We start from the raw sequence: 25,852 nt of genomic DNA, 5'->3' as shown, positions 1-25,852 counted from the left end.
TCTGATGGCAATGCCTGTATAGCAAATGAAAATCTGGTTCCAATTTAACAGAAATATTCCTACTTAAAAATGTAATACTACTGCTACTAATAAAACTTTGTTTGTTATTACTCATTACCTGAGCTTCTTCCTGTTGCTTTTTAAGCTGTTCGAGCATCTGCTGAAATTCAGCCTCTTTCTGCTCTGCCTCTTCCAAGGTGGACTGATTCTGTTCCTCATAGGCCATGGCCACCACAGCCAGGATCAGATTCACCAAATAAAAAGAGCCCAAGAAAATCACCAGGACAAAAAATATCATGTACGTCTTTCCAGCAGCACGTAATGTCTGGGAGGAAACAAGGATCATTTCATGAGTATTTTATGTCAATAAAGTCCTGATTACCATCACTAGATAGTCAGAAGGTGAATGCTTTTTAGCATCCAATGCATTCTGGCCAAGATTTTTGGTGCTAAAATGTGCACACACAAATACACACACACTAAATAATGAGGCTTATTGTAGTGTCGTTTGATACACACACACACATTTCAAATTAGTATATATTGGATATATATTTGAGCCCCACTAAAGTGCTTTCCTTAGAATCCACAGTGCAGGGCAGTTTACAAGTGAGAACAGTATTTTTAATTTCTTTTAATGAAGTTCCACTTCCCTTGCAGCCTGCTCTCCATACCATCTAAAAATAACATCACCCTCCCCTCCTCTTCTAGTCCCAATGAATTGTAGATCTAATTTAAATTGTTTATGTAATTGATTTTTAAAATCATTTCAGATGCTCTTTTTATACCTACAACTAGATTATAAACTCAAAGTTGTAAATATTCTTTGCATTCTTGAGAGACGAGTAGAATGCCTTTTATATAAGAAGCTACCAATATATGTATGTACTCATTGAATGAACAATTGGGATCCTGGACACACTTGATTTAAGCAGGACCATTATCTGTATTTTAGTGTGTTATAAATAAGTAGCCATATTTATCATTTCATGTTTGTTCGCAAAATTAAATCTCATGCATGTTAATTTTTAACTTACTGTGATGGCCTGAATGTTGTGTCCCCCTCCCAGATTTCAGGTGTTGAAACCTTAATGCTCAATGAGATGATGGTATTAGAAAGTGGGACTTTTGGAAGCTGCTTAGGTCATGAGGGTAGAGCCCTCATGAATGAAATTAGTGCCTTATAAAAAGAGCCTCCAGAGAGATGCCTAGTCCCTTCCACCAGAAGATGACACAGTGAGAAGGTGTCAGTCATGCACCAGAAAGTGGGTTCTGGCCAGGATATAGAATGTTGGTGTCTTAATTTTGCACTTCCTAGACCCCAAAACTATAAGCAATAATTTTCTGTTATTTATAAGATACCCTAATGTGTTATTTTGTTATGTGAGCCCAGATGAACCTAGGTACTTACCAACTGGTAAAGGTTCTCCCAGTAGTCCTGAGTCATGAGTCGAAACAGAGACAAGAAAGCCCAGCTAAAGGTGTCAAAGCTTGTGTAACCATAGTTGGGGTTCCGACCAGCCTTCACACAGATGTATCCTTCCGGACACTGGCTATAAGGGAGAGAAATGGAACTGGGGTCAGCGCGGCAACTACTGTTATTTTGATCTATGTTGCTGTCTGGTTAATTTGCTTGCCATTCATTTTCAGAACCCTTCAGACAATTGCTCACAGTGACACTCTTATCAGTCAAAATTTATTAAGAAAACCAATAGAAAATTTAGGTTCAGAGAGTCAGATATACAGTCATTTAGAATTTCAGAGGGGTAGCAACCACACATTTTCATCTTCGACACCATCGATATTCTGCTCTTTACAAAATGGCAAGGAACAACAATTAAAAATGGAAAGCCAGAAAACAACCAAAGGGTTGGGAACTACTTAATGAACTTTTTTCAACCCCTTTTGTAGAATTTTCTAAGACAAAATTTATATATAAAAACAATTTTAGACTTGTAGAAAAATTGCAAAGAGGGCATGGAGACTTCCCAAACATCCCCTCCTCGCTTTTTCATATTATTAACATCTTATGGTACATTTCAATCAATACTGACACATTATTATTAACCAAAGTCTGTACTTTATTAAGATTTCTTCAAGTTTTTCCCGTAACACCCCTGTTTATGTTCTAACATCCCATCCTGGATACCACAGTGCATTTAGTTATTATGTCTCTTGAGGATCCCCTGGCTGTGACAGTTTCTCAGACTTCTCTTGTGTTCGATTACCTTGATGGTTTTGAGGAGTGCTAGTCAGCTATTAATTGGGTTTCATCTGTGTATGTGATTAGATTGTGTTATAGATTGTGGGAGAGAGACCACAGAGGCAAAATATCATTATCATCACTTCACATCAAGGCTACAATCTATCAATATGACATCGCTGCTGATGCTAACTTCATTACCTGAGTTGAGGGAGTGTTTTGTCAGGTTTCTTCACCCTTAATGTATGTACTCTTCTAACATTTCCATACTGCACTCTTTGGGATAAAATGTTTCTGTGCAGCTCACACATAAGGAGGAGAGTCGTGATCCACTTTCTTTTTTTTTTTTTTGGTTGAACAAAAATTTTATTTATTTATTTATTATTTTTTTAAGGTGTATTTTAGTGACTACCCTATTACAGTTGTCCCATTTTTTTTCCTCCTCTTTATAACCCTCTGGCCTGTACTCCCCCCACTCACTAGTATCTCACCCCCCTAGTTTATGTCCATGGGTTGTACATATAAGTTCTTTGGCTTCTCCATTTCCCATACTATTCTTGACCTCCCCTCGTCTATTTTATGCCTACCTAATATACTCCTTATTCCCTGGAATCTTTCCCCCATTCATCCCCCTTCCAATCCCTACTAACCCTGTATGTGATCTCTATTTCTGTGATTCTGTTCCTGTTCTGGTGTTTGGTTACTTTTTGTTTTTGTTTTTTAGGTTCACTTGTTGATAGTTGTGAGTTTGTTGTCATTTTACTCTTCATAGTTTTTTATCCTCTTTTTCTTAGGTAAGTCCCTTTAATATTTCATATAATAAGGGCTTGGTGATGATGAACTTCTTTAACTTGACCTTATCTGGGAAGCACTTTATCTGTCCTTCCGTTATAAATGATAGCTTTGCTGGATAGAATAATCTTGGATGTAGGTCTTTGCCTTTCATGATTTTGAATACTTCTTTCCAGCCCCTTTTTGTCTGTAAGGTCTCTTTTGAGAAATCAGCTGATAGTCTGATGGGAACTCCTTTGTAGGTCACTCTCCCTTCTTTTTGCTGCTTTTAAAATTATCTCCTAATCACTAAACTTGGGTAACATAATTAAAATGTGCCTTGGTGTGTTACTTTTTGGGTCCAACTTCTTTGGGACTCTCTGGGCTTCCTGAACTTCCTAGAAGTCTATTTCTTTCACCAGATTGGGAAAGTTTCCCCTCATTATTATTTCAAATTAATTTTCCATTTCTTGCTCTTCCTCTTCTCCTTCTGGCACCTTTATGATTCAGATGTTGGAGTGCTGAAAGTTGTCCCAGAGTTTCCTAAGCCTCTCTTCATTTTTGTGAATTCTTCTTTCTTCATTCTGTTCCAGTTGAATGTTTATTTTTTACTTTTGTGCCAACTAGTTGATTTGAGTCCTGGTTTCCTTCCCTTCACTGTTGGTTCCCTGTATATTTTCCTTTATTCCACTTTGTGTAGCCTTCATTTCTTCCTTCATTTTGTGACTGAGCTCAATCAATTCTGTGAGCATCCTGATTACCAGTGTTTTTAACTCTGCATTAGGTAGGTTATCTACCCACTCATTGTTTAGCTCTTTTTCTGGAGTTTTGATTTGTTCTTATATTTGGGCCATATTTATTTGTCTCGGTGTACCTGTTATGTTGTAAGTAAGGGGCAGAGTCTTAGGTATTCGCCAGGGTGGGGCAACCCTCTGCTGCATTGTGGTGCAGTCTGTCAGGGAGGGGTCAGAGAGGGAACAATGCTGCTTGCTTGCTCTGCTCTAGCCCCACTTTCCAAAGAACTTTCTTGTGAGACTGGGAGCTTCTCCTGCCTTTGCAACCCTCACAGTATTTTACAGCTAGAGATTTTGAGTCTTTAGTTTTCAGGTCAGCCAGCCCTCCCCCCTTGGGGGTCTGCCACTTTGCCTCGGGTCCTCTGTGCCAGCTGCCTGTCTCTTCCCTTCCTACCACTCTGGATGAGTGTTTCTTTAATTCCATGGTTGTCGGAATTCCATGCAGTTTGATTTTCTGGCAGTTCTGGCTGTTTATTGTTTTTAAATTGGTTGTTATCCTTCTTTTGGTTGTGCAGGGAAGTGAAGCATTCTACCTACGCCTCCATCTTGGCTGGAACTCCATGATCCACCTTCTTAAGAGCAGAGTTATGTGCATAAAATATTTGGAATTCTTCTGCATGAGAAATTTGCTTATTATCTCTCATTTACTTATATATATCAATATTCATTTATTTATATGAGTATGTACCATGGCTATTCAGTTTCTACTTTGAATTCTAATCCAATTATATTTCATTTATTTATTGCTAAAGTTGTTTCAGTTTTGGCCATTGGGAATCTTTAGTTGATTCCTGTATCTCCTTGACATCACCCCAGGGCCACAGGTGGCTTTTTATTGCTCTTTTTGTTTTTGGTTTTTAGCATTTTCTTACCTTCTGAAACTACAGGATGCTTCAGCTCATGTCTTTTATTCCCTGTCCCAGGGCTAGAACCAGCCATTTCTCCAAGGACCACTTGTTCTCTCATTGGAGACTGGTATTAGAAACCGAGATAAGTATGTGTATCTGTATGTGTATATCCGTGCTCTGTCAGCGGAGGCCCTAGAAACAAGGTCACCACTTTTGCAACACACGTACTTAGCACCCAGATCTTGGTTTCTAATAGCATGTATATGTTTCTGTGTGTGCACATCTGTGCCTAGATTAACCTAAACATGAGGTCATGTTCCTCTCTCCAACTCTATTTTGTTATCACAGATCTTTAAAACTTCTTTAAAAAAAAATCTTAAACCTTTCATTCTAAAAGTTAGAAGCCCGGCTTCTATCATCTGCTATCCATATACTTAATATGTATGCATAATTATTTCAGGGTTGTTAATCTATACTACCATGAGAAACAACTATCACCTAGAGTATAATTCCTTTTGTCTTTAGTCTTACAGTTTTTTAAATTAGCACCTCTTTCCCCACCTCCTTCAGTGAGGTTATTTTACACAGTTTAAGCATATTTAGAGAATTTTGTCACTTTCTGTATTTTAACCTGGAGTCCTTCAACCTCACAAACTATTTTTTAAATTTGCATACACTGTTCATTCTTTGTGCTGTAAAAGTTATAGAACTTTTGATAAATGCTTAATGTTCACCATTCTAGAATCATACAGAATAGTTATTCTACCCTAAAAAAATCCCCTATACATAACCAAATCAGTTACCCTGGTTCCCTGAAAAACACTGATATTTTTTAACCATCTCTATTATTTATCTTTTTCAGTATGTCATGTAATTAGAATTATGTATAATATTGCATTTTCATATTGACTTTCTTTGTCATGTAGTAATATGAATTTAAGTTTCATCACTGGTTTTTGCAGTTTGATAGCTTCCTTTTATCACCGAGTAGTATTTCATCCTATGAATATACAACAATTTGTTTATCTCTTCATATAGTGAAGGACATCTTGATTGCTTCCATTTTCTGGTGATTATGAACACAGCTGCTCTAAATACACACCCGCAAGTTTTTTGTATGGACATAAATTTTCAAATTAATTGGCTAAATACCTAACAGGGCAAATTGCTGGGTTGTGTGGTAAGAATATGTTCATTTTGTAAGAAACTGCCAAACTGCCTTCCGAAGTGGCTGTACCATTTTGCATTCCCACCAACAATGAATGAAAATTCTATTGTTCAGCATCTTCATCAACAGTTGGTATTGTCAGTTGTTTTGGATTTCAGACGTTTTAACAGTTATAGTAACTCATTGCTGCTTTAATTTTTAATTCCATAATGACAAATGACCTTGAGAATTTTTTATATTCATTTGAGCCACTGTATATATTCTTCTGTAATGTGTCTATTCAAAATTTTTGCCCATTTTTAAATCAACTAATCTGTTTTCTTGTTGTTGAGTTTTGAGTGCTATTTATATTTTTGATATAAATATTTTATCAGATATGTGTTTTGCAAGTATTTTCTCCCAGTCAATGGCTTTTCTTTTAATTTCTTTTACAGTGTCTGAATGTCAGGAGTTTTTAATTATAATAAAATCTAACTTTTTTGTCTTTCATGGATTGTGCAATTGTTACTTTAAAAACTCATCATCAGCCCTGGCTGGTGTGGCTCAGTGGATTGAGCGCTGGCCTGCACACCAAAGAGTTGCTGGTTCCATTCCCAATCAAGGCACATGCCTGGATTATAGGCCAGTTCTAGTCTGCAGTAGGGGTTACACAAGAGGAAACCACACATTGATGTTTCTCTCCCTCTCTTTCCCCTTCCCTTCTCCTCCCTCTAAAAAATGAATAAATAAAATATACTTTAAAAAATCCATCATGAAATCCAAAGTCAAGCAGATTTTATTCTTTTTTTTTGTTTAAAGAAGCATTACCATTTTGTATTTTATACTTAGGTCTATGATTAAATTTGAGTTAATTTTTGTGTAAGGTATAAGATCTGTATGTAGTGTTTTTTTTTGCATATGCATCTTCAATTGTTTCAGCACCATTTGTTGAAAAATTTTTCCTGTCTGTATTGTTGCATTTTCTTCTTTGTCAAACATTATCTGACCATGTTTGTGTGGGTCTACATTTTTTTTATTTTGCTTTCTGTCATTTTGTTGATCTATATGCTTATTATTTCCCAGTACCATACTGTCTTAATTACTGTGGCCTTATAGGAAGTCTTAAAATTGGATATATATCTTTAGAATTTTATTGGACATTTAACAATAGAGCAGGTATCAATTTTACCATGTAAATTAGCTAACTCATTCTAGGTACTCAATAAAAGGAAGTGATTATTATAATTTAATTGGAATCAAGTATGCATTAGCCAGCCTTACCAAAAGTTTTATCTAGTCTTTTATATTAACCACAATAGTGAAAATTAATAGGTAAATGCAATAAGCGCTTATGGTGGAACACGTGCTAGTCCGAGTGTTTTCTGTGTAAGAGGTTGTCACCATAATAGCCCTGAGAGAGGCAGTATTACTCTCCCCATTTTAGAAAAAAGCAAACACTGGTATAGGGAGTTAGGAAACTTTTCCAAGGTCATAGCGTCTGTAAATGCTGGAGTTAGGATTTGAACAGAGATATACGTGAATTCTAGGAGTTACGCTCTTATTTACTACACTCTACCAACAAAGGTTGGGGAAAATATCAGAGAAGAAATTCCCCTAATCTTCATCTCTATGACTGGTATATGGTTTCAATAACACACTTAGATCTTTATGGCCAAACCAGTTTTCAATTTTTCTAGGATGATTCAAAGGATGTTCTGTAATTCTGTGCTCTAAGAGTCACTTACTATTTCTATCCCTTGGCTTCCAAAAAATTCACCCTCTATCCTAACTGAAAATTAATTTACAATGTTCTCAGGAAAATATGTTAAGTATGAGGGACTAGCAGGATGACTAAGATACTGCAGCATCTGTTATGGTAGAGTTTGACCAATAAGCACGGGTAAGTACGCAGACTCAGAGTGGAGCACGCCCTTGACGTACATCTGTCCCTTGGCTTCTTTGCACACACAGTTTTATGCTATAATATTATAAATATCTTAATACTTCAAGAATATTAAGTCTCTCAAAGTAGTTTCCCAACTGGGCTTGCACCTTGAAGACTATGTTATATAGTCTGGATCTTTCCCAGCCACATCAAAACTTACTCCATCAACATATACCCTCACCGAGCTGCCCATCTTTTGTTTCCTTCCCTGTATTTTTTAAATGGCTCTGACACGTTTATAAAAGAGACTCTAGGCTTTCACACTTCTGAGCAATAATGCAAGTAAATCTTAACTGTGAAACTTTGCAGAAAACCTCTTCACCCAGATGGATGGCTTTAATGCCTCTGAGTTTAGAACTGCTAGCAATCCAGTGAGACAGAGAAGGTACTTCCCAGACAGACAGCTCCACTCTTTACTGTATACATGCAATGCTACCCTTATGTGTTTTTTTCTCATCTGCTTTCCCCAAAGTGTTCTATAGCTTTAAAAATCATGGGTTCCTTACCCTGCATCTGAGCCATTTCCACAGAGTAAAGGGTCTTTTTGTCCATCCAAAACATAAAAGTGACCTGTAGATATAAAGAATAAAATGTTTTATTTCTTATCAATCCTATTGACATTAGGAATAATGTGAGTTTGACTTCTCTTGGTTATTTCCAAAATGTAAACTATATTTACAAAAATGGCTTCACACCCACGGCCTCAACTATTTATAGCTGAAAACTCATTCAGCAACAGCTACGGTTAACAATGTAGCAATATTCCTTACTGTCATCTTCAATGTAATCCTTCCAGTTAAATGTGCTCATTGTTACATTAACAAATGTCCCGTTTGAATCCATTGTGCTGGTAAAGAAGGAAGTGGTGTTGCTTTCAAAAGCTGAATCGCTCGGGGGCCATTGCAAGCATTTGTTCCGCAGGTTGCCCATGAACAGCTGCAGCCCAATCAGAGCAAACACGCTCAGACAGAACACAGTCAGGATCATGACGTCGGAGAGCTTCTTCACCGACTGGATCAGGGCCCCCACGATGGTCTTTAAACCTGAGGAGAGGGAATGAGAGGTCAGCTGAGGAGAAGGGCCACCCCCACAACATCCTCTTACGAGTCACACACATTCTCTTTCCCCCAGCCAAACACTGGTTTGGCAGCTTAGACACCCAAGCGTCGTGGACAACTGGATGGCTTGAGAGATGGATGAAGAGCAGATTTTATTTGTGAACAGTGTGCTTTCTGGAGGTTAAAAAGGAAAGGGGAAAGATCTAGGCAGGAAAGTCTGTGTGCGTGGTTTCACATGCTGCCATGAACATGAAAAGGCAAACTTACCATTACTTTTTTATTTCCGATTTTGTGTTTCATGAGGCTATTTCTCCCCAACCCATCTTTTATACTAGCTTCCCAGTAGAAATGATTTGGGAAAGAAACAAGTTTTCAAATGATAAAAGCAGCCATGTGCATGCTGTTTAATAATAATCTTTTCTCTAAAAAGAAGATCCATTCTCAAAACAAATCTGCAGTGAATGGCAACATTCAGATCAGTTAGTAAAGCCATGGTAGCAGAGCTATTTTATGAATGTAAAAGAGAAAACTTTACATCATAAACGCGTGCTTGAGAAAGAAAGAGACTGACAGAGAGAGTGAGTGAGAGAAAGGGAGGGAAAGAGAGAGAGCAAAACTACTATTTTTTAATAGATATCTCATGCAATTCTCTGTTAAACTCAAAGGCTGACTTGATAAATAAGCATGTAATTTCTAAAACTGCATTGAAAAATCACAGCATTCTTGAAGGTGATAAATATGAATAATAAGCAACAAGGCTAATGTTGTAAGCATGATTCTAACTTATTATTACAGACTATTCGGTCAGCCTCAGTGTTTAACCCAGCTCTCACCTGGAATGACTGAAATTGTTTTCAGGGCTCGGAGAACTCTGAATGTTCTCAACGCTGAGACATTGCCCAGGTCCACAAACTCTGTCACATATCTGCAATGGGGGGTTCACACACAAACACAACAACACACAAGAAAAAGTTGGAGATATAAGGGGCCTACCATTTTACACCAGTTTCTTCTTACCTGGAATTACAGAAATAGTTTTCAGAGCTCTCAAGACTCTGAAAGTTCGAAGAGCTGAAACATTGCCTAGGCTTACAAATTCTGTTACATACCTGTAGAATTAAATCAGAGTTACTGATAGTTTTGGCAAGGTTTCTATTAAACAGAATGAAAGCTGGGTTTGGCACGTAGAGCTCCTTGAGTTTAACAAATGCAATTGCTGTAGAGCACGAAGTGCCATATGCTTAAAGTTGCTTCTAAGGAATAAAATTTTGTTGCCTCATTTCCATGTAATTTTTAGTAATGTGAGCAAATTTATTTGTAAAACGAATCAAAGTGCACTTGGTGGTATTACAGTCACTGAATAACTTCATTTTAATGAGGTGGAAGACTATTGGACACAAAAGTAATTTCATTTTTGCTCCTTTACCATTTTTTGCTCACTTACAATATGTATTCTCAAAAAATATGGAACATGGCCCTGACCAGTGTGGCTCAGTCGGTTAGGCATCATCCCACAAAGAGGAAGGTTTGATTCCCAGTCAGGGAACAAGCCTGGGTTGCAGGTTCGGTCCCCAGTTGTGGGACATACAAGAGGCAACTGATTGATGTTTCTCACATCGATGTTCTTCTCCCTCTCTTTCTCCCCCCCTTCCCCTCTCTCTAAAAATAAATAAATAAAATTTTTAAGAAATATGAAATACATAGTTAATTTAGCTAAGAAGCATAATCTACATTTAAAATATATCACAACAACCTGACTTTATGCTGCAACTATTTTTATTTCTTTGAACTTGACAATTTTCAAAATACTCACGCCATCACAATGACACTGAAATCCAACCAGTTCCATGGATCACGAAGAAATGTAAAATCTTCTAAACAAAATCCTCTTGCCAAGATTTTTATAAGTGACTCAAAAGTATAGATTCCAGTGAATGTGTATCTAGGAAAAGCACCCAAACAATAATTAACAATTTTGTTTGAACTGTTAGCATAGATATTTTCAAATACAGCATATCTTATTATTTGTGTTTTTCCATTCACTAAAATTTTTTTTCTATTTTCACCTATCAAAAATGATCTACTAGTTTAATTAATATTACAAGCCTGATTAAAGGGTTAAACTAAAGAGAAAATACTTTCCCCAAAGAATAGGATCTTGTTTACTAGTTCGGTTTTAGAATAATATCTTCATATATTTTAGGAATAATAGAACTTCATTGAAATATAATACAAGCTATGTAACGTAGTTTTTAAATTTTTAGTAGCCAAATAAAAAAAGGAAAAGGTATTCCCTGGCTGGTGTAGCTCAGTGGATTGAGTGCAGGCCTGCAAACCAGAGTATCGCAGTTTGATTCCTAGTCAGGGCACATGCCTGGGTTGCAGGCCAATTCACAGCAGGGGACACACAAGAGGCAACCATATATTGATATTTCTCTCCCTATCTCCTTCCCTTCCCCTCTAAAGATAAATAAATAAAATCTTTAAAAAATTTTTTAAATTAAAAAAGGAAAAAGTGAATTTAATTTTTATTATATTTTAATTAAACCAATATATTGAAAATGTTATCATCCCAATCATTAAGACGAGCCAAATTTCAAGTTCCAATGGCCACATAATGTTTGATGTCCTTCTTCATTGGACAGTACAGCTCTGAAGGTAACATTTCTTGAGTTTGTTTATTTATAGTAAAAGATTTCACTCAAATTTCCTAATAATTAGAATTATTTTTAGGAATATTTTGTATGTCTAATCTAGAAAATAAACTTAAGAGTCAGGCACAGAGTTATAAAACTTTTTTTATCTCTCTTTATACACATTTATGTACACATATATATTATCACAAGAAACTTTTCAATTCATTGGTATTTAAGGGTGTGTATGCCCTATTACCACATGTCAGAGGTAAAATCCCTGAATCTTACTTTAAACCAGCTACTCTCTCTGTGCGATTGGGCCAAATCACTTAAACATGTTTACTTCAAAATTAGCCTCCAAAATGGTAAAAGATTTTTCCATTTGCTGCTTGATATAGTGCATTTCTAGCCTTTCCTTTTTTGTGTTGACAATATAAGTTATTTCTGTTTCTTCCAAAAATAGTTGAACTACTTGTTTTTTAACATTATGTTCTTTTAAAAAAGTACAATTTAAGTTTTTTCTTCAGGTTATTTCACCCAAGCCACAAAGATTTGATTTACTTTTATTAAAAATCATTATGTTTTCCAGCCTAGTAGAATTTTATACATGAAAACAGTTAAAATTCTCTCATACGAGGAACAAAGGAATCAGAAAAAAGTGTGTGTGGATATCATCACATCTACTTTTCCTAAGAGCATTCTTTCTCCTTTCTCAACCAATTTAGTTGATTTCATAAGGAATATGTTTCATTGCGATCTTTACTGAACAAGCGCTGACTTTGTTAGGAAGAGATATAATTTGCATTGTCGAGCTTACGTTTACTAGTGTTTTAGTTTTAATTTTTTGTGTATTACACATAATCATCAAGACATTTCTGTTTGGGGAGACAGTTGGCCTTGTAAAAGACCATAAAAGACAGTTCACATGTGTGTTCTCCTCATCATATTAGTGGTTGGTGCTTTATGGGCTATATGTACATAATTATAAGTAATCTGCAGTTAACAGGAGTAAGATTAAAATTCCTACTTCATTTCCTTTTTTTTAAAGTAAGACAGTTTGTTGGGATCTTTGGAGTATATTGTGGGTGTTGATAGCTATTGAAGGAAGAGATTCCTAGAGCTTAACACCTGAGACAGATGGCACAGAACAGGTGTTTGCCTGTTAGCAAACGAGATTGAACAGGTAAGTGAGAATCAAGGACACCTTGATTTCTCTTGGCTCTGTGCCACTGGGCTTCTAATTATTCTATTGATTCTGTCTAGCTCTCTTTCCCCCTTAGTTATGATATCGATAAAAGGCTTTGTCTCACATAATATGACCCTCACTGTATACAATGTGGTCCTCAGGCCATATCCCCTTTGTACAGGGACTATTTCCGCTAGCATAACGTCTGTCTTCATGTCAGAACTGAGCTGTCTTCTCTTCACTGGACTTTGGGTTTTGTGGGATTGTTTTTTCTGTAGCCACTAATATTTTTATCGTTTTCCTACTAGAGATAATTGGTCAGGAAAGCGGTGAAAACTTTTCCAAAGAAAAGATGTAAGTGAAAAACATTTGTAAGGCCAAGATTATTTTGATAATGGATATTGTCATCTGTAAAAATAACTTTAAAAGACAGACCTGAATATTCAAGTGATAATATTCAGGTGTCATCTTTACCTATCTTGTAATAATGTCATATAAAAATTAGTTGTATATATGTTTAAATGCTTCAGTAATTTCTGTTGAGAAAAGCATACACAGAATACTTTTACATAGATATGTTCATTTGTTAACCTCCAAATCATAAGTAGTAAGTAAGAATTTTTATTAAATGGCTTGCTTCAATATAAAAACTGGATTTTTCTACTCTCTTGATTTCTAGGGAGCATTTGCAAGCTACTACAAATAATCTTTAATGTGTTAAATCACTGGCAAATGATGACTTAGAATTGTGCAATAAATATTCCTGAAAATCTATAAAAACAGAAGTAAAAGTGGTAGTATTTATCATAATATTTTATCTCCTATTGGGCATTACTTTAAAACTATAATAATAAGAAATACTACTAAAACTTTTTAAAATAAACCAAATACCTAATTATTGTATATACTATACAGAGAAGCTTATATAATCTAAACATTATCTGTTTCACTAAAAAACACATGCTGTTTATCACGAATAACCCCATATGTGACATAAATTGGGAATAATGTTGATCTAATGCAGAAATTGTGTTTAATGCACAATTTCTTCTAGCTTATTGATATTTTGAAACAATCAGGGGCATGTTTTCCTCACACTTAAATAGAAAATCCTGAGCAATAAAAGACATTAATACTAAAGCAGAAAATTGGTGGAAATGCCTTCTTTAGTGCAAACAGGGATAGTTTAATATGCCCCCAAACTTCTATGCCTCTTAAAATATTCAATCAGATGTTTTATCTTGATGCTATCTCCCAGATGTTTCCAGGGTCTCCCTCTCAAGGGAGGCAGTTCAGGGACTGAGATTGCGAAGGAGTTCCTGGCTGGGATTTTAGATACAAATGTCTACAGAAAGTTGACTGGATCAGTATCTTTTCATTGGGATTATTATTGTTTTTATTAGTGTTCTAATTACAAGGTTTCCTAAGTTTTGAGTAATATTTCCTTTATCATATTTTCCTCTTAAGCCCCCTTTTTCAGCATGCTTTTGCAGAGACATTTTATTTCTTTTATGGAACACATCTATAGTGCTTTGTCCTACATGCTGTGTCAAAGTAAACTATATATTTGAATATAAATAAACATCTAAGTAATTTAAACACCTAAATGTATTCTTCTCAAATAACATACAATCAAAATGCCTGATATACTAATATAGAGCTAACACCTAAGTCTATTTTATCAGACTATAACAATAATAGCCCTGACTGGTGTGGCTCAGTGAACTGGGCATCGTCCTACAAACCAATAGGTCACTGGTTCAATTCACAATCATGCCTGGGTTGCTGGCCAGGTCTCTGATTGGGGCATGAAAGAGGCAAGGGATTGATGTTTCTCTCTTTCTCACAATGATATGTCTCTCCCTCTGTTTCTCTTTCCCTTCCCCACTCTCTAAAAAACTAAATTAAATTAAAAATATAACAATAATAGCATAGTAGAATAAAATAATTTTATTCATTAAATCACTCAAATGGTCATTGTGTTTTATCTAAAATATATAACTATGATTGAGTATTAACTTTCATACTAAATTATTGTTTAGTAGCTAGTGTATACTATTTATAACCTATCTTAAATGGATACTATCTTGAGTTTGTTGGGAAAAATACTTACCTCATAGAAGAAAAACTCCCCCAAAGAACTTCCCTTATCTTCTTTCATATTATGGAAATAATTTTTTCTTAGAAGTGTTTAGCCTGACTTTAAAAAGTGGAAACCATAAGTCAGACCATAACCATAAGAGACTGCTAGAGAATTTGAGTGCACATTTCTCATTGCAAGAAGTCACTCCTACTTACTCTACATTCTTTGTCCAGTCTGGAGGGTTACTCAAGGTCATAAATACACAGTTGGTCAAAATAGTGCACATGATAAGCATGCTGAATAAAGTAGATTAGTTAAGGAATAAATTCTAATACATCATCATGGTCATTTACAAATGATCCAATACCCCAAATCAACACAAATTCCCTGGGAAATTAATCTTATTTATTGTTTTAAAACAATGGGAAAAATAATAGGAAACTTTAAATACTGTCACATGTTCTTGGTTCACTCTTTTTACATTTTACATCATTTCTTCACAAAACTGAATTTAAGAAGAAGAGATCTTTACTTGAAGCAAATGGGAATTTTGCATTCCAATCAGTTTTGTGAAATCGCACTGCACGGGGAAGTGACCAATCTTTAGGGTGTTTAAGTACAAGACCAGTGTAACAGGCGTAAGCTAAAACATCCACTGACTGACAAAATGTTAGTGCACACGACATAAAAAGCCTAAGGATGGACAACCTAGCATGGTCAAGGATTACATTGTTTGAGAATTATCCTGTAATGTGGTACTCCAGTCATCTCATAGTAAATAAACAGATAAACATTATTTTGAAATCTTCCTGAGAATTAACATAATAATTGCCCTTAGCTTCTCCATCCAGACTTCACTCTCAGGAAGCTTACGGTTATTTTGAAGTGGATCTTTTATTTTCCTATTTCGCTGTGTATAATGTGTTCCCATGGTTTTGTGTGCATTACGCATGGGATAATCATACCCATTATTACACCCATGGTCTATAGTCATTACACCCTTGTATAGCGAGCATCCTTATTTTTCCCTCAGAAATTTGGGCAAACACTGAACGTTATACATGGCAAAATACAGCAAATACTTTCCAATATTAAACCATAGAATGAGAGAATTTAAATGTACCGCAAAAGGTTGTCAGTTCTATTTGCACTATCTCCAGGGTAACCAGTCTTCTGTCTCTCTGTTTGCTTTAATAAAAGACTATTTTGAATCTGCCCATATGAAGTGCCTATTCTTGAAACTACCTCCAAGGAACACGCTTCTATTTTATCATTACTTCTTTGAAAATGTTCTTGAAATCCATACCTATTCTGTTTTGTTTTTTACATATGCTTTTTGACTATCATTGTAACTAGTTCAGATAGACAGGCACAGAACAGTGTAAAATATTTACTGAAGGAAGGAATGAATGGAAGGAGGAAGGGAGAGGACAGGTGCACCCAAGAGCTGAAGCTAGAGCACCGATTAAGGCAAGAAAAGGTTTGAACATTTAGCAATACAGACTATAATACGAATGACTATGCTTCACCAGCAATGGTTACATACGGTCTAACCGAGGGTAGTAGAGATGGGAAGGAGCTTTGCTGGTGTTCCTCCGGCACACTGTGTTCCACTCACGCATTCATATTATAGCTGCAAGTTCACGTCTCGAATCCCTCTAAAGCACAATAGTCATTTTATAATACAATAGTCATTCTATATTATAGAAGTGCATAAGTATAATAGTCATTCTATAATTTTTGTAAATAGCAGAAAACAATGAGAAAAGCATATCAAACAATAATTTACCATTAATCTCAAAGAAATGTTATATCTATTTTAAAGGAAAGAATGACATTTTGTAAAAAGTCAGCCACTGGAAACAGCATTTAGACAATTCACATGAAAAGGATATGAATGTACCAAAATCTTGATAGCAATTTTTCTAACAGGGTTTAGTGGAGTTAAAATATACAAGGCAGAGGTGGCACTGAATCGGAAAATTGCCTTCCCTTTATTCAATACTATAAAAGTCTGAAAAAGAAAACAGGAAAGAAATGAATAGATTAGGCGTGTGACTTATTTAAAGAGCTACACACATGGAGAAATTTTTACCTGATTTGTTTTTTCAAATTTGTTTGTTTAAACCAGTTGGTATATATCATAACCAGAAACATGGTAGGTGTTTGTTCCCTAAAATAATGTATAGTTACAAATAAAAATATGCTTTAACATTTAATCTGTCTCTAGAGTCCAATTTCATGATACACATTAATATCCTACACAAAATTTTTACCAAGTTATAAGGTAACATTACAGATCCCAATTCTATTTAAAGCTTACCATCTGTCTACCACTTGGGTAACTTTTCAGTTTTTTCTGTACATGCTGCTATTAAAATAACCTTTTATAAATATTTTCATTACATCAAGGCTTTTAATTCCAATTTTTATGAAGGCTCAATTTTTCTTACGGCAGTTGTCCTACTTTAAATTTTTCAAAACTTGGTTTTGCTGATTCTAGGGATCTGCTGGCAACACTGAGAAGGGGCAGTTACACTGAAAGTTGGGCTGAAACACAGCATTCCAAAGAGCATGCTACGGCCCAAATCCTGTAATCTGAAACCCATAATCATCAATTTTGCATTTAAGCTATGCTACCCAGTGACTACCTACCACGTCTCTCTAGGTTCATCTTTTATTTTTTCCCACCAAGGTAACTCTTCTCCAGCCAATTCAACCCCCTTGTCAATCCCACTCACAACCCGCCAACTTCTCCTTCCGACTCTGAAAAACAGTGTCGGAATCCTAGGGACTTGAGAGGTCATTGATGAAAACTCCCTTCCATTCCAGGCCTGTAACAGACCTGACAAGAAGATTCCACCTAAAATGCCCCACTGTTGAAAGATTCTTAGTCCTGTGTGCATATTAGAATTTCTTGGGGTGATTTTAAAATTTCCAGTATTCTGAAGGATGGGCACAGACATGCTTATGTTTTAATAGTTCCCCGGATGATTCTAATATTCCGCCAGTGCTGAAAATCCCTACCCTCTGGGAATGTGTTCAGCTATTAAAATCACATCTTTCATCATATCTTTCCAAATAAACTGCACTGCCTTCTGATCACTCCCTAATTGTTTTCTTTACCAGTTAAGTCTTGGCATATCATTCTGCACACATTCTAGGTTGCTTGTAATCATAGTCCAGGAGCAATTTACACCTAAGGCTCATTCCACTGAGGACCAGGGTAGAAGTTATCATAAACCACTGAGCATAAAAAGTGTGTGATCTTTTCTTCCATATTTATCACAGTATTTAATAGTGATATTTGCAGGTAAATACTTGCTTTAATTTAACGTGTATTTACTTTAAGGGCGTCATTTTTCTTAAGACATGTATGTATTCATTTACTTACGATGTTTTACCCTTCAGCTAAGGGCTGCATCCTATCCATTCATGTTCACTGAGAACATGCTCTGTCTGAATAGGTAGTCAGAAACATTTTTATTGTGACTGCAAAGGCAGAGAAAACAACTTATCTGTCCATTTGTGTTTAAGCCCATGGAGACAAACCATTACCTAACAAGTCATTTTTTAAAATGAACTGCACTCTATCAATTTGAACAGTTCTATGGAGAAGACAAGTAAACTGGTTTTTTATTAGTATCGAGGTTATCCAGAAGGGACAGTGAACACTGGGAAGACTACCCTCGAAGAACAAGTACATTATAGGGTTTTTCTCGAGTTCCCACAATTAGAACCTCTAGTGCAGTCAAACAGCCCGAACCCATTTAGGTATTTGCTGACAGCAGCAACACATGAAGTTCAATAGAATTCACGGTGCATTTGTTTCTACTCTTCTGAAATAATTTCCCTGAAAAAGCAATTGTCACTTGTGACAATAGAGGCAGATTTTATTTCAAAAAATATCCCCAAAACAGAGTGAATGGAAAGAAACAGTTTAAACGTAGAATTCTATGCTCCTTCTGCAAGATCAGCCTGTGGGTACTACTGGGGGAAAACATGGCGTGCCAGGGGCATCTTCCCTGAACTTACAGGGTCTGGGGCAGAGCAGGCCTGAGGAACAGAGCACCAGCTTATTTCTGGAAAAAGGACACCTAACACAAAGAAACCCTGGAATCCCAAGATGTGAGGAATAGAATACTAATGTCCTGTATAATATGAGAGAGTTATTCAGAGATGCACCTAAACTGAAAATAGTTGAGAAAACGATGTCACTGGAAGAGGGATGAACAGCGTCAGTTCCAAAATCTGGTCTTTGAGTAATAAACAATGAGGTGACTTAAAAAAGGGCTATATGTTTCTACCAAGGTGATGAATATTACAGCTGGAAGAATGTTAAACTGGCCCTTGTCCATTCTGGAATGGTGCTGTTTTTTTTCCCCCCCAGGTAAACACACATCTTATTTAGCTTTACAAAAATTTTTACTACGTGGTGCAAGAATAAGATTTTCATTTATGAGTAGGAAGGACCACATCAATCAGCAAATTCAAAAAATTATACAACTAGTTTTTAGCATTTTACTTCATTATATTAATAAGATGGATAGTTTTCCTTAGTGGTTAAGAGCTGTGGGTCTGGAGCCTCACTACCTGGGTTCAGATCCTGAATTCACTACTTACAATGCATGATCTTGGGCAAGTTACTGAACCTCTCTCGACTTCTCTTCTCTTGTAAAATGGCCCTGGCTCTTCGAGCAGTAGATGAGCCAGGTCGGAGTTCTACTAAAACAGTGCCTGACAAAGCACGTGCACCACAGATGTTAGCTATTACTATCACTGCTCCTGTTCTTAAGTTATTTCCCGGTGAACTTAACTGACACTAAAATATATTGTGATGCTGCTCATCTGGTTAAGTTAGGTATGTAACTGTATCTTCAATGGCAGCAAACAATTACATAATGCTTTACAATTTTAAAATGACTTTCACCTGTTTTATTTCAGCACTGACATAAGCTTCATACCATATTTTAAAATTCCAGAACTTCTCTATTAGCTTCTTACATGAGCCCCACTTATGCTAAGAATCACAAACTACATTCTTCTCCAATAGCACCTCCATCTTCATCTTTATAGACATTTCATAAAGAAAAGCGGTGCAGCCAACAGTAAAGAGAAAACAGTCTAGATGTCTCTCAAAATGGGTCACAGCCACTATGACTAAATCAAGGCCCAAGTCCGGTTCTCTCAGACAGGGAGGCAATAAAGCTGACTTTGTTAGCACAGAGAGAATGGCTCTGTTTCCAAGCAGCAGGCTCACATTAACCAAGCTTGAAGCCTGGCATATGAAAGCATAACGCCAACCCATTTACTTACAATGAGACATATTACGTTCATATGGACTGCAGTAATCGCAGCAGCATAACCAGCACAATCGTTCGTTTTGAACAGATGCATGGGAAGACAAATTATAATGAGAAGGTTTTTTGTTGAGGTTGGAGTAGGGAAAAAACTGAATTAAGTGATTCAGAATGTTTGACATCCCAGGTAGCCCAATGAGGCCCCCTATTTTGGGAGGAAAGTAAGTGGCCTTTATTTTGGGAGGAAAATGCTCTCAGGGATACTATTACATATCTATCTCCCTCGACAAATGCTAATGCTAATCCTTAGTATTCTCCCCATTAACTTCCCCAATTCCCTTTCTTAGAGACACTCCCTTCCTTCAAGTAGCAAACACATTTAATCATGGAGGGTAGGTGATAGCCCTGTCTCTTGGAGGTATCTTTGCAAATAAATACACATTTTTCAGAGGAGAGCTGTCTCCTGGTTTCTTGGGGATGTCTCACTATTGTGTGTAATGGTACAGTTACTAAACTTCAAAAATTTCTTTTCCAGTTCTACAGAAAAGTGCTGGAATAAAGTACTCTTAGAAATATATACGTATATACTAAATGCCATCTTTTATGAAACTTATTTAAAAGGAAAAAAGAATTAACTACTTCATTTTGTTTTATGGCTTCATTTTGTTTTACAGCTTTTAAAATGCTAGAGCATTTTAAAACTTGCTGCTCAAAGTGTGGCAGCTGGAGTCCCACCCCGAGGCTTGTTAGAAATGCAGGCTCTCTGGCTCCACCCAGATCTATGGAACCAGCACCGGCATTTTAACAGCATACTCGGGTGGTAGTCCGTGCGTGCAAGCTGGAGAAGCAGTCCTTTAGAGCAGTAGGATAGGTCCATGCCTGCTCGGCTGACTGTCAGTTCCTTTAGCCATCACTTATCTTACAAAGCTAAATTGTATAGTGCTTAAAGAATGCATTTTCATTAGCCATTTTTAAAAAAGGAGCAGACTTCAACTAATAAATGGGTTCAGTGTCTTCTTTAATTTGTTACCCATCAACTTATGGTGATATTCATTTATCTTTATTTCTACATAAAACTTGTGTTTGTGCTTGTGAATGTGAAATATAAATTGTGATCACAAAATACCAAAGCACTTGATTAAAAAGCATGGGATCTATAATCATTTAAAAATATATATCCTATAAAATACCGCCCAGCTGGTTTAAAAAAACAACTAGCTAACTCTGACAAAATGATGTGGTTATTCTAACACCAGTATCACCAAGACAAATAAGAAGTAAAAAATAACATCTGCCCATAACTTTTCTTTTGCCTAGCTACAGTTCTGTTGTATACCCTGTGCTTAAACATGTCAGCAATATCTGATTTACTGCTTTGTTAATCTCAATTTTAATTCTGTCTCAATTGCTGCGCAGTTGTAGAAATAGTCCATCTCGTCATATATCTTCACGGTTGCCAAATCTTGACCATTTCTTATATATGTTCCTGCCCATTTTAAAATTAAATTTTAACAGAAAATTGTGGTGTATTATGTTTATGAGCTTGATAAATGTATATTAATGTTAAGTATTTAATTAAAGACTTTACTTTGGAAGTATAACTAAACTTCCGGAAGTATAAAATCAACACGCACTTTCTTACTGACGTAGTACGGGTCCAGGTCCTCCAGCGGCTCTGACACCATCCCTGGAGGGATGTCTCCATAAATAAATGGAAGGTTCTTTCCAGCTTCCAAGTCACTATTTGGCTTTGGTTTGTTCTCATCATCATTGTCTTGTTCTCTCTTGGGGTTCTTGGCTTTCTCTTCTGCAGCACGTTTTTCGATAGCAGCAAGAGATTCTCTAGTAAAAAGGCGGAAGCTTTCGGGTCCCGGGGGTACCAGCAGTGCCTGTGCCATCTTTTCATCCTGCACATTTAATCGCGTTTAGCTTCTTGCATAAGAATTCCCTACAACAGAAAACGGGGGTGAGAGTTAGGAAAGCCAGGGAGTGAGAGGGATTAAGAAAATCAACCAAGACATTTTTTAATGTTTCTTCTAGTAACTTTTTAAAAAGTATAAACATTAAGTAGTGCTTTTAGGGCTGCACTACAAATTTTAACTTGGAAACGCCCTTATTCAATCTAATTTTCAATAAACTGACTTAATAAGTCTAACAAAACTCTGTCCTGAGGCCTTTGAGCCAAGATATAGTATAGCATACTTTTGGTAAAAAAAAAAAAGTAATTCCAATAATGCTTGTCAAAAAATTTAAGGACTCATATTTCTCTCCTTCTTTTATCACATCTTACTTGCCAAAGAAATATGGATGACGTGACAGTAATATAGACCGACTCATAAAATCTCCAGCTAGGAAAGATGATTTGCAGGCCCCAGACGGTGTTCTGGTTATCACCACCACTGACCCCCGGCTCTCTAGGCAAAGACTGACCCTCATCAGGGGTGGGGAAGTCAAAACTCTGTGTCCTTTTAGGTTTTCATTCTGGATCCTTCTGAAGCATCTTCTGTGGCAATACCGAATACAGGACAGGGCCAGAGTAGGCTTACAATTGTTTGTATGGAAAATAATACAATAATAAATAAATGATAATACAAAAATAATCTCTGTGATTCACATACTCACAACTGTAAACCTACTTTGGCCCTACCCTTTATATTTGCCTTCTTTTCTAATCTGCCGCTCTTTAATTATTGCAAGACAATTTTCAGATTCTTTCTGAATCTATTATTTGGCATTGTGGCTAAAAGCATAGACTACGGACCTAGATTCCCTCTATCCTAAATTCCTGGCTTGTTGAGCCATTGATGAGCTATATGATTTTGCAAAATGTACCCCTTTAGCGCCTCAGCCTTCATCTGTAAAATGGGATAAGAGAGCTGACCTCCCACATTATTGTAAGGAATGAATGCATTAATTTACACTAAGTGTCTAGAATAGTTTCTGGAATTCAGAAACACTATTTTAGTGTTGACTATCATAATCTAATTACCCTCAGTTCCTTCACCCATTACTTCCGTTGCGGTTTCAAGCATTTTCACAACTCAAGTCATTCTCCTTGATTTGCTGGAACCACAGCCAACCACAGAGCTCCAGAAATGCACTGGAAAGTGCAGAGGACAGGGGAGTGTTCACACATGCCTACCACTTGGCGGGGGCCGGGGGGCGCTGAGCAGGCAACACACACAGTGGTCCTGCTCAATTTCCGAGAAAAGGGAAAGATTCGATCTGCTAGAATTGTAACAGAACTGTCAAAAATACAGGAAATCAGCTACATAAATTTGGAAACATAAGTTAACAGTTATTTTATTTTGCACTGTGCCAAAAAAATCACATTTTAAAAGTCAAGATAGAAAAGGGAAAACAATAACAACAAAATATGAGTATGTCAATCATCTCGTAGAGTGTATAAAACCACAGAATCAAAGCAATCATCCAAGTCATTCTGCCTGTCCCCAACTACTCACCCAGCCTCTGCCCCCGCACTATTACAGTCTCCATAGTAGTTTATCCCTAAATGGCTTTCTGAGCCTTAGCAGTCTGTTGCGTGGAAAATGAGAAACTCTAGATCTTAGAGTAACATAAGAAAAATTATATAAATTTGTATGTTTTTTGAGTTTTTAATCAGGGTTACAGGTTTCCTGTTGTGTTCTAATGACAAAAAGGATTTAAATAGCTGTTTCTTTCATTGAATTTGTATTTATAATATAACATCATTATACTTCATGCTACTATGAAGGTATATTCTAAATAAGTTGTAAAATATTAGACTTGTCAAAACTGTGCCATTTTTCCTACTAGTGCTGAAAAAGACCTTTTGATATGAGGTGGAACAGGGCTTTTTCCTTTTTTATTTTCTTAGGTACTTCATTGAGTGGTGTATGAATATAAATCAGAAGGTTGGAGAAAGTGATTCTGTTTTACCCGAAACAATCAACTATTTATTTTTTGCCTTCTAAATTTAAAGCAGAATTTCTGTTTTCAGCTATTTTATGTCAGGTTTGATAGTCCCATAATCAATCCGGCTCTAGACTGTGTGGAATAATCACAGCTTTTATACTTCTGTGTATGGAAGAAGTTTGCCCTTAATCATGGGCCTTTAATACTCAGAGATGTGCAGTTCATCTCTCTCATCACCTGTCAGGAATTGAATGGATAAGGTTTTTCTCAAGTGCTAACTGGGAATGAAACGGCACAACAAACATGTCTTGAGAAATTTCTATGAAACATGGTTACTTTCTTAGGGGAAAAGAAAGGTGCTTTTGTACTTGAGCTTGAAATGATTTTGGTTTCTTTATTGACAAAAAAATTAAAAATATGTAATAATTGCAATCAAGGATCTGAGTTAGTACTGAGTCTGTTACTAAGAGTTGGCCCATGTCATTTAGCCTTCCTCATCGTTAGTGCCATCGAAGTGGCTTGTCAATACGTGGCGATATTTTGCCATACAGAAGTAACTAATTTAATTATGTTCATTTAATTGGAGTCTCCTGGTTGCTCAATTTTAAAGTGAAATTAGGTTAAAACTAGTTACCGTGGAAATCTTTCAATAATCTTTGGAGATGACTCCGGTTTCTCTGAAATGACAGGGAACTAGGACTGTCACAAAATCATGCACATTTATATAAAAATAAATAGTCCCTTACCTTCACGTTCACTTATGAAGGCTGAAATAAGTAATTTGAGTCTTGGTTAAGAGGAAGTAAAACTCTTTAAAATTCCCATATTCTTATTTCTCAAATCCTGAGAAACAGGCTAGTTCCTGGCTCTCAGCTTTTCCTTGGCAAGGGAACTATTTGGACAGGCCGAGACATTAAAGGTTACAGGAAGCAGAGTTTCTGTCAGCTTCATCTGCAGTGTTGCTGTTTAGAAACCTCTCGTGGTTCTTTGGAAGTTCTACTTTAATTTTAACTCTAGTTTAAATTTTTTCCTTCTTTCTTGTTCTTCATGAACTTATTATACAAAGCTCTTACATAATTTTATATTCCTTTTAGAGCAGACTGTTAAAAATTAATTCCTACTGATGTCTTGGTGTGGGATATATATTATTAATGAATATATGTGCATTATAATTTATTAAAGTAGATCAAATTTAATATACCAAATTTTCTCCAGAGCTGTCCTTTCAAGGACAAAAAAGATAAGAAAGGAAGATCTGAGATGATTTCTGATTAAAACCATGTCCGTGTATGAAGGTGTGTGGGTCAAACAAAGCCATCTCTCTGCTAATCAATAAAAAAGATTGTGGTTCTAAATATCCTATTATAGAGATGAACCACAGCATTTCTAACCTGGAAGGAAATTAAAATAATTTATTAAGGAAATATTTATTGACAGATAACTATGCATCAATATTGTGCCTGGACTAAGCACTTATGGTGTCTTCCCTTACACAGCTCACAGTCTATTGAAAAAGACGTGTATTTATACAAATCATTATAATGCAGTTATATGCAGCTGGCTATTGTCTGCACTCCATGAAAGGGAGCAATTTATTGTGCTCAGGGAAGGGAGGAAGGGGTATGGATCAGGGAGGTTCCCCCGAGGACGTGACATTGAGGTAGGTTTTGTAGATCATTTGGGATTTGACCAGTGAGCTGTGGTGGTGGCAGATGGGAGAGGCTCGGTAGGAAGACACGTCTGTAGAGACGTCTAAACAGGAAGACAGCAAGTGCTGGGACCTAGAGATGGCACAGAGCAGGGGAGTTTGGGAGGAACTATAAGGAGTTTATTGTGCGTGGAGACCAACATGCCTGACAGGGAATGGTAAGAAAAGACTAGAAATTGAGGCGGGATATAGATCACTAAAGATCTCATAGAGAACACTGAGGTAAGCCGTGGGTGGGCAGTGACACGGTCAATTTGAAGATTGGAAAGATGATGG

General features: G+C 36.4%; 1 protein-coding gene across 4 annotated transcripts in view; it reads right to left on the bottom strand.

Moving 5' to 3' along the window:
- The window catches only part of SCN3A (sodium voltage-gated channel alpha subunit 3), a 116,881-nt gene that overhangs the window by 67,832 nt on the left and 23,197 nt on the right, over window positions 1-25,852 (bottom strand). For 2 of the 4 annotated variants that reach the window (XM_037044551.1, XM_037044553.1), the window contains exons 3-11: window positions 21,606-21,919; window positions 16,567-16,685; window positions 14,887-14,976; window positions 10,580-10,708; window positions 9,784-9,875; window positions 8,479-8,751; window positions 8,215-8,278; window positions 1,412-1,553; window positions 119-325 (exon numbers count right to left, since the gene is read on the bottom strand). In XM_037044551.1, coding sequence (XP_036900446.1) covers window positions 119-325; window positions 1,412-1,553; window positions 8,215-8,278; window positions 8,479-8,751; window positions 9,784-9,875; window positions 10,580-10,708; window positions 14,887-14,976; window positions 16,567-16,685; window positions 21,606-21,869 — 1,380 coding nt within the window. In that variant the 5' untranslated portion in view covers window positions 21,870-21,919. Of the gene's footprint in view, window positions 1-118; window positions 326-1,411; window positions 1,554-8,214; window positions 8,279-8,478; window positions 8,752-9,599; window positions 9,692-9,783; window positions 9,876-10,579; window positions 10,709-14,886; window positions 14,977-16,566; window positions 16,686-21,605; window positions 21,920-25,852 lie in introns of all 4 variants that reach the window. The other 2 variants (XM_037044550.1, XM_037044552.1) reach the window with 1 other exon arrangement.

This window comes from Sturnira hondurensis, unplaced genomic scaffold (genome assembly GCF_014824575.4).
Source record: "Sturnira hondurensis isolate 20B ecotype Veracruz unplaced genomic scaffold, ASM1482457v3 Scaffold0004136, whole genome shotgun sequence".
Classification (NCBI taxonomy): domain Eukaryota; kingdom Metazoa; phylum Chordata; class Mammalia; order Chiroptera; family Phyllostomidae; genus Sturnira; species Sturnira hondurensis.
Note: the sequence above shows the minus strand (reverse complement) of the source record. Positions and strands in the feature narration are given on the sequence as shown.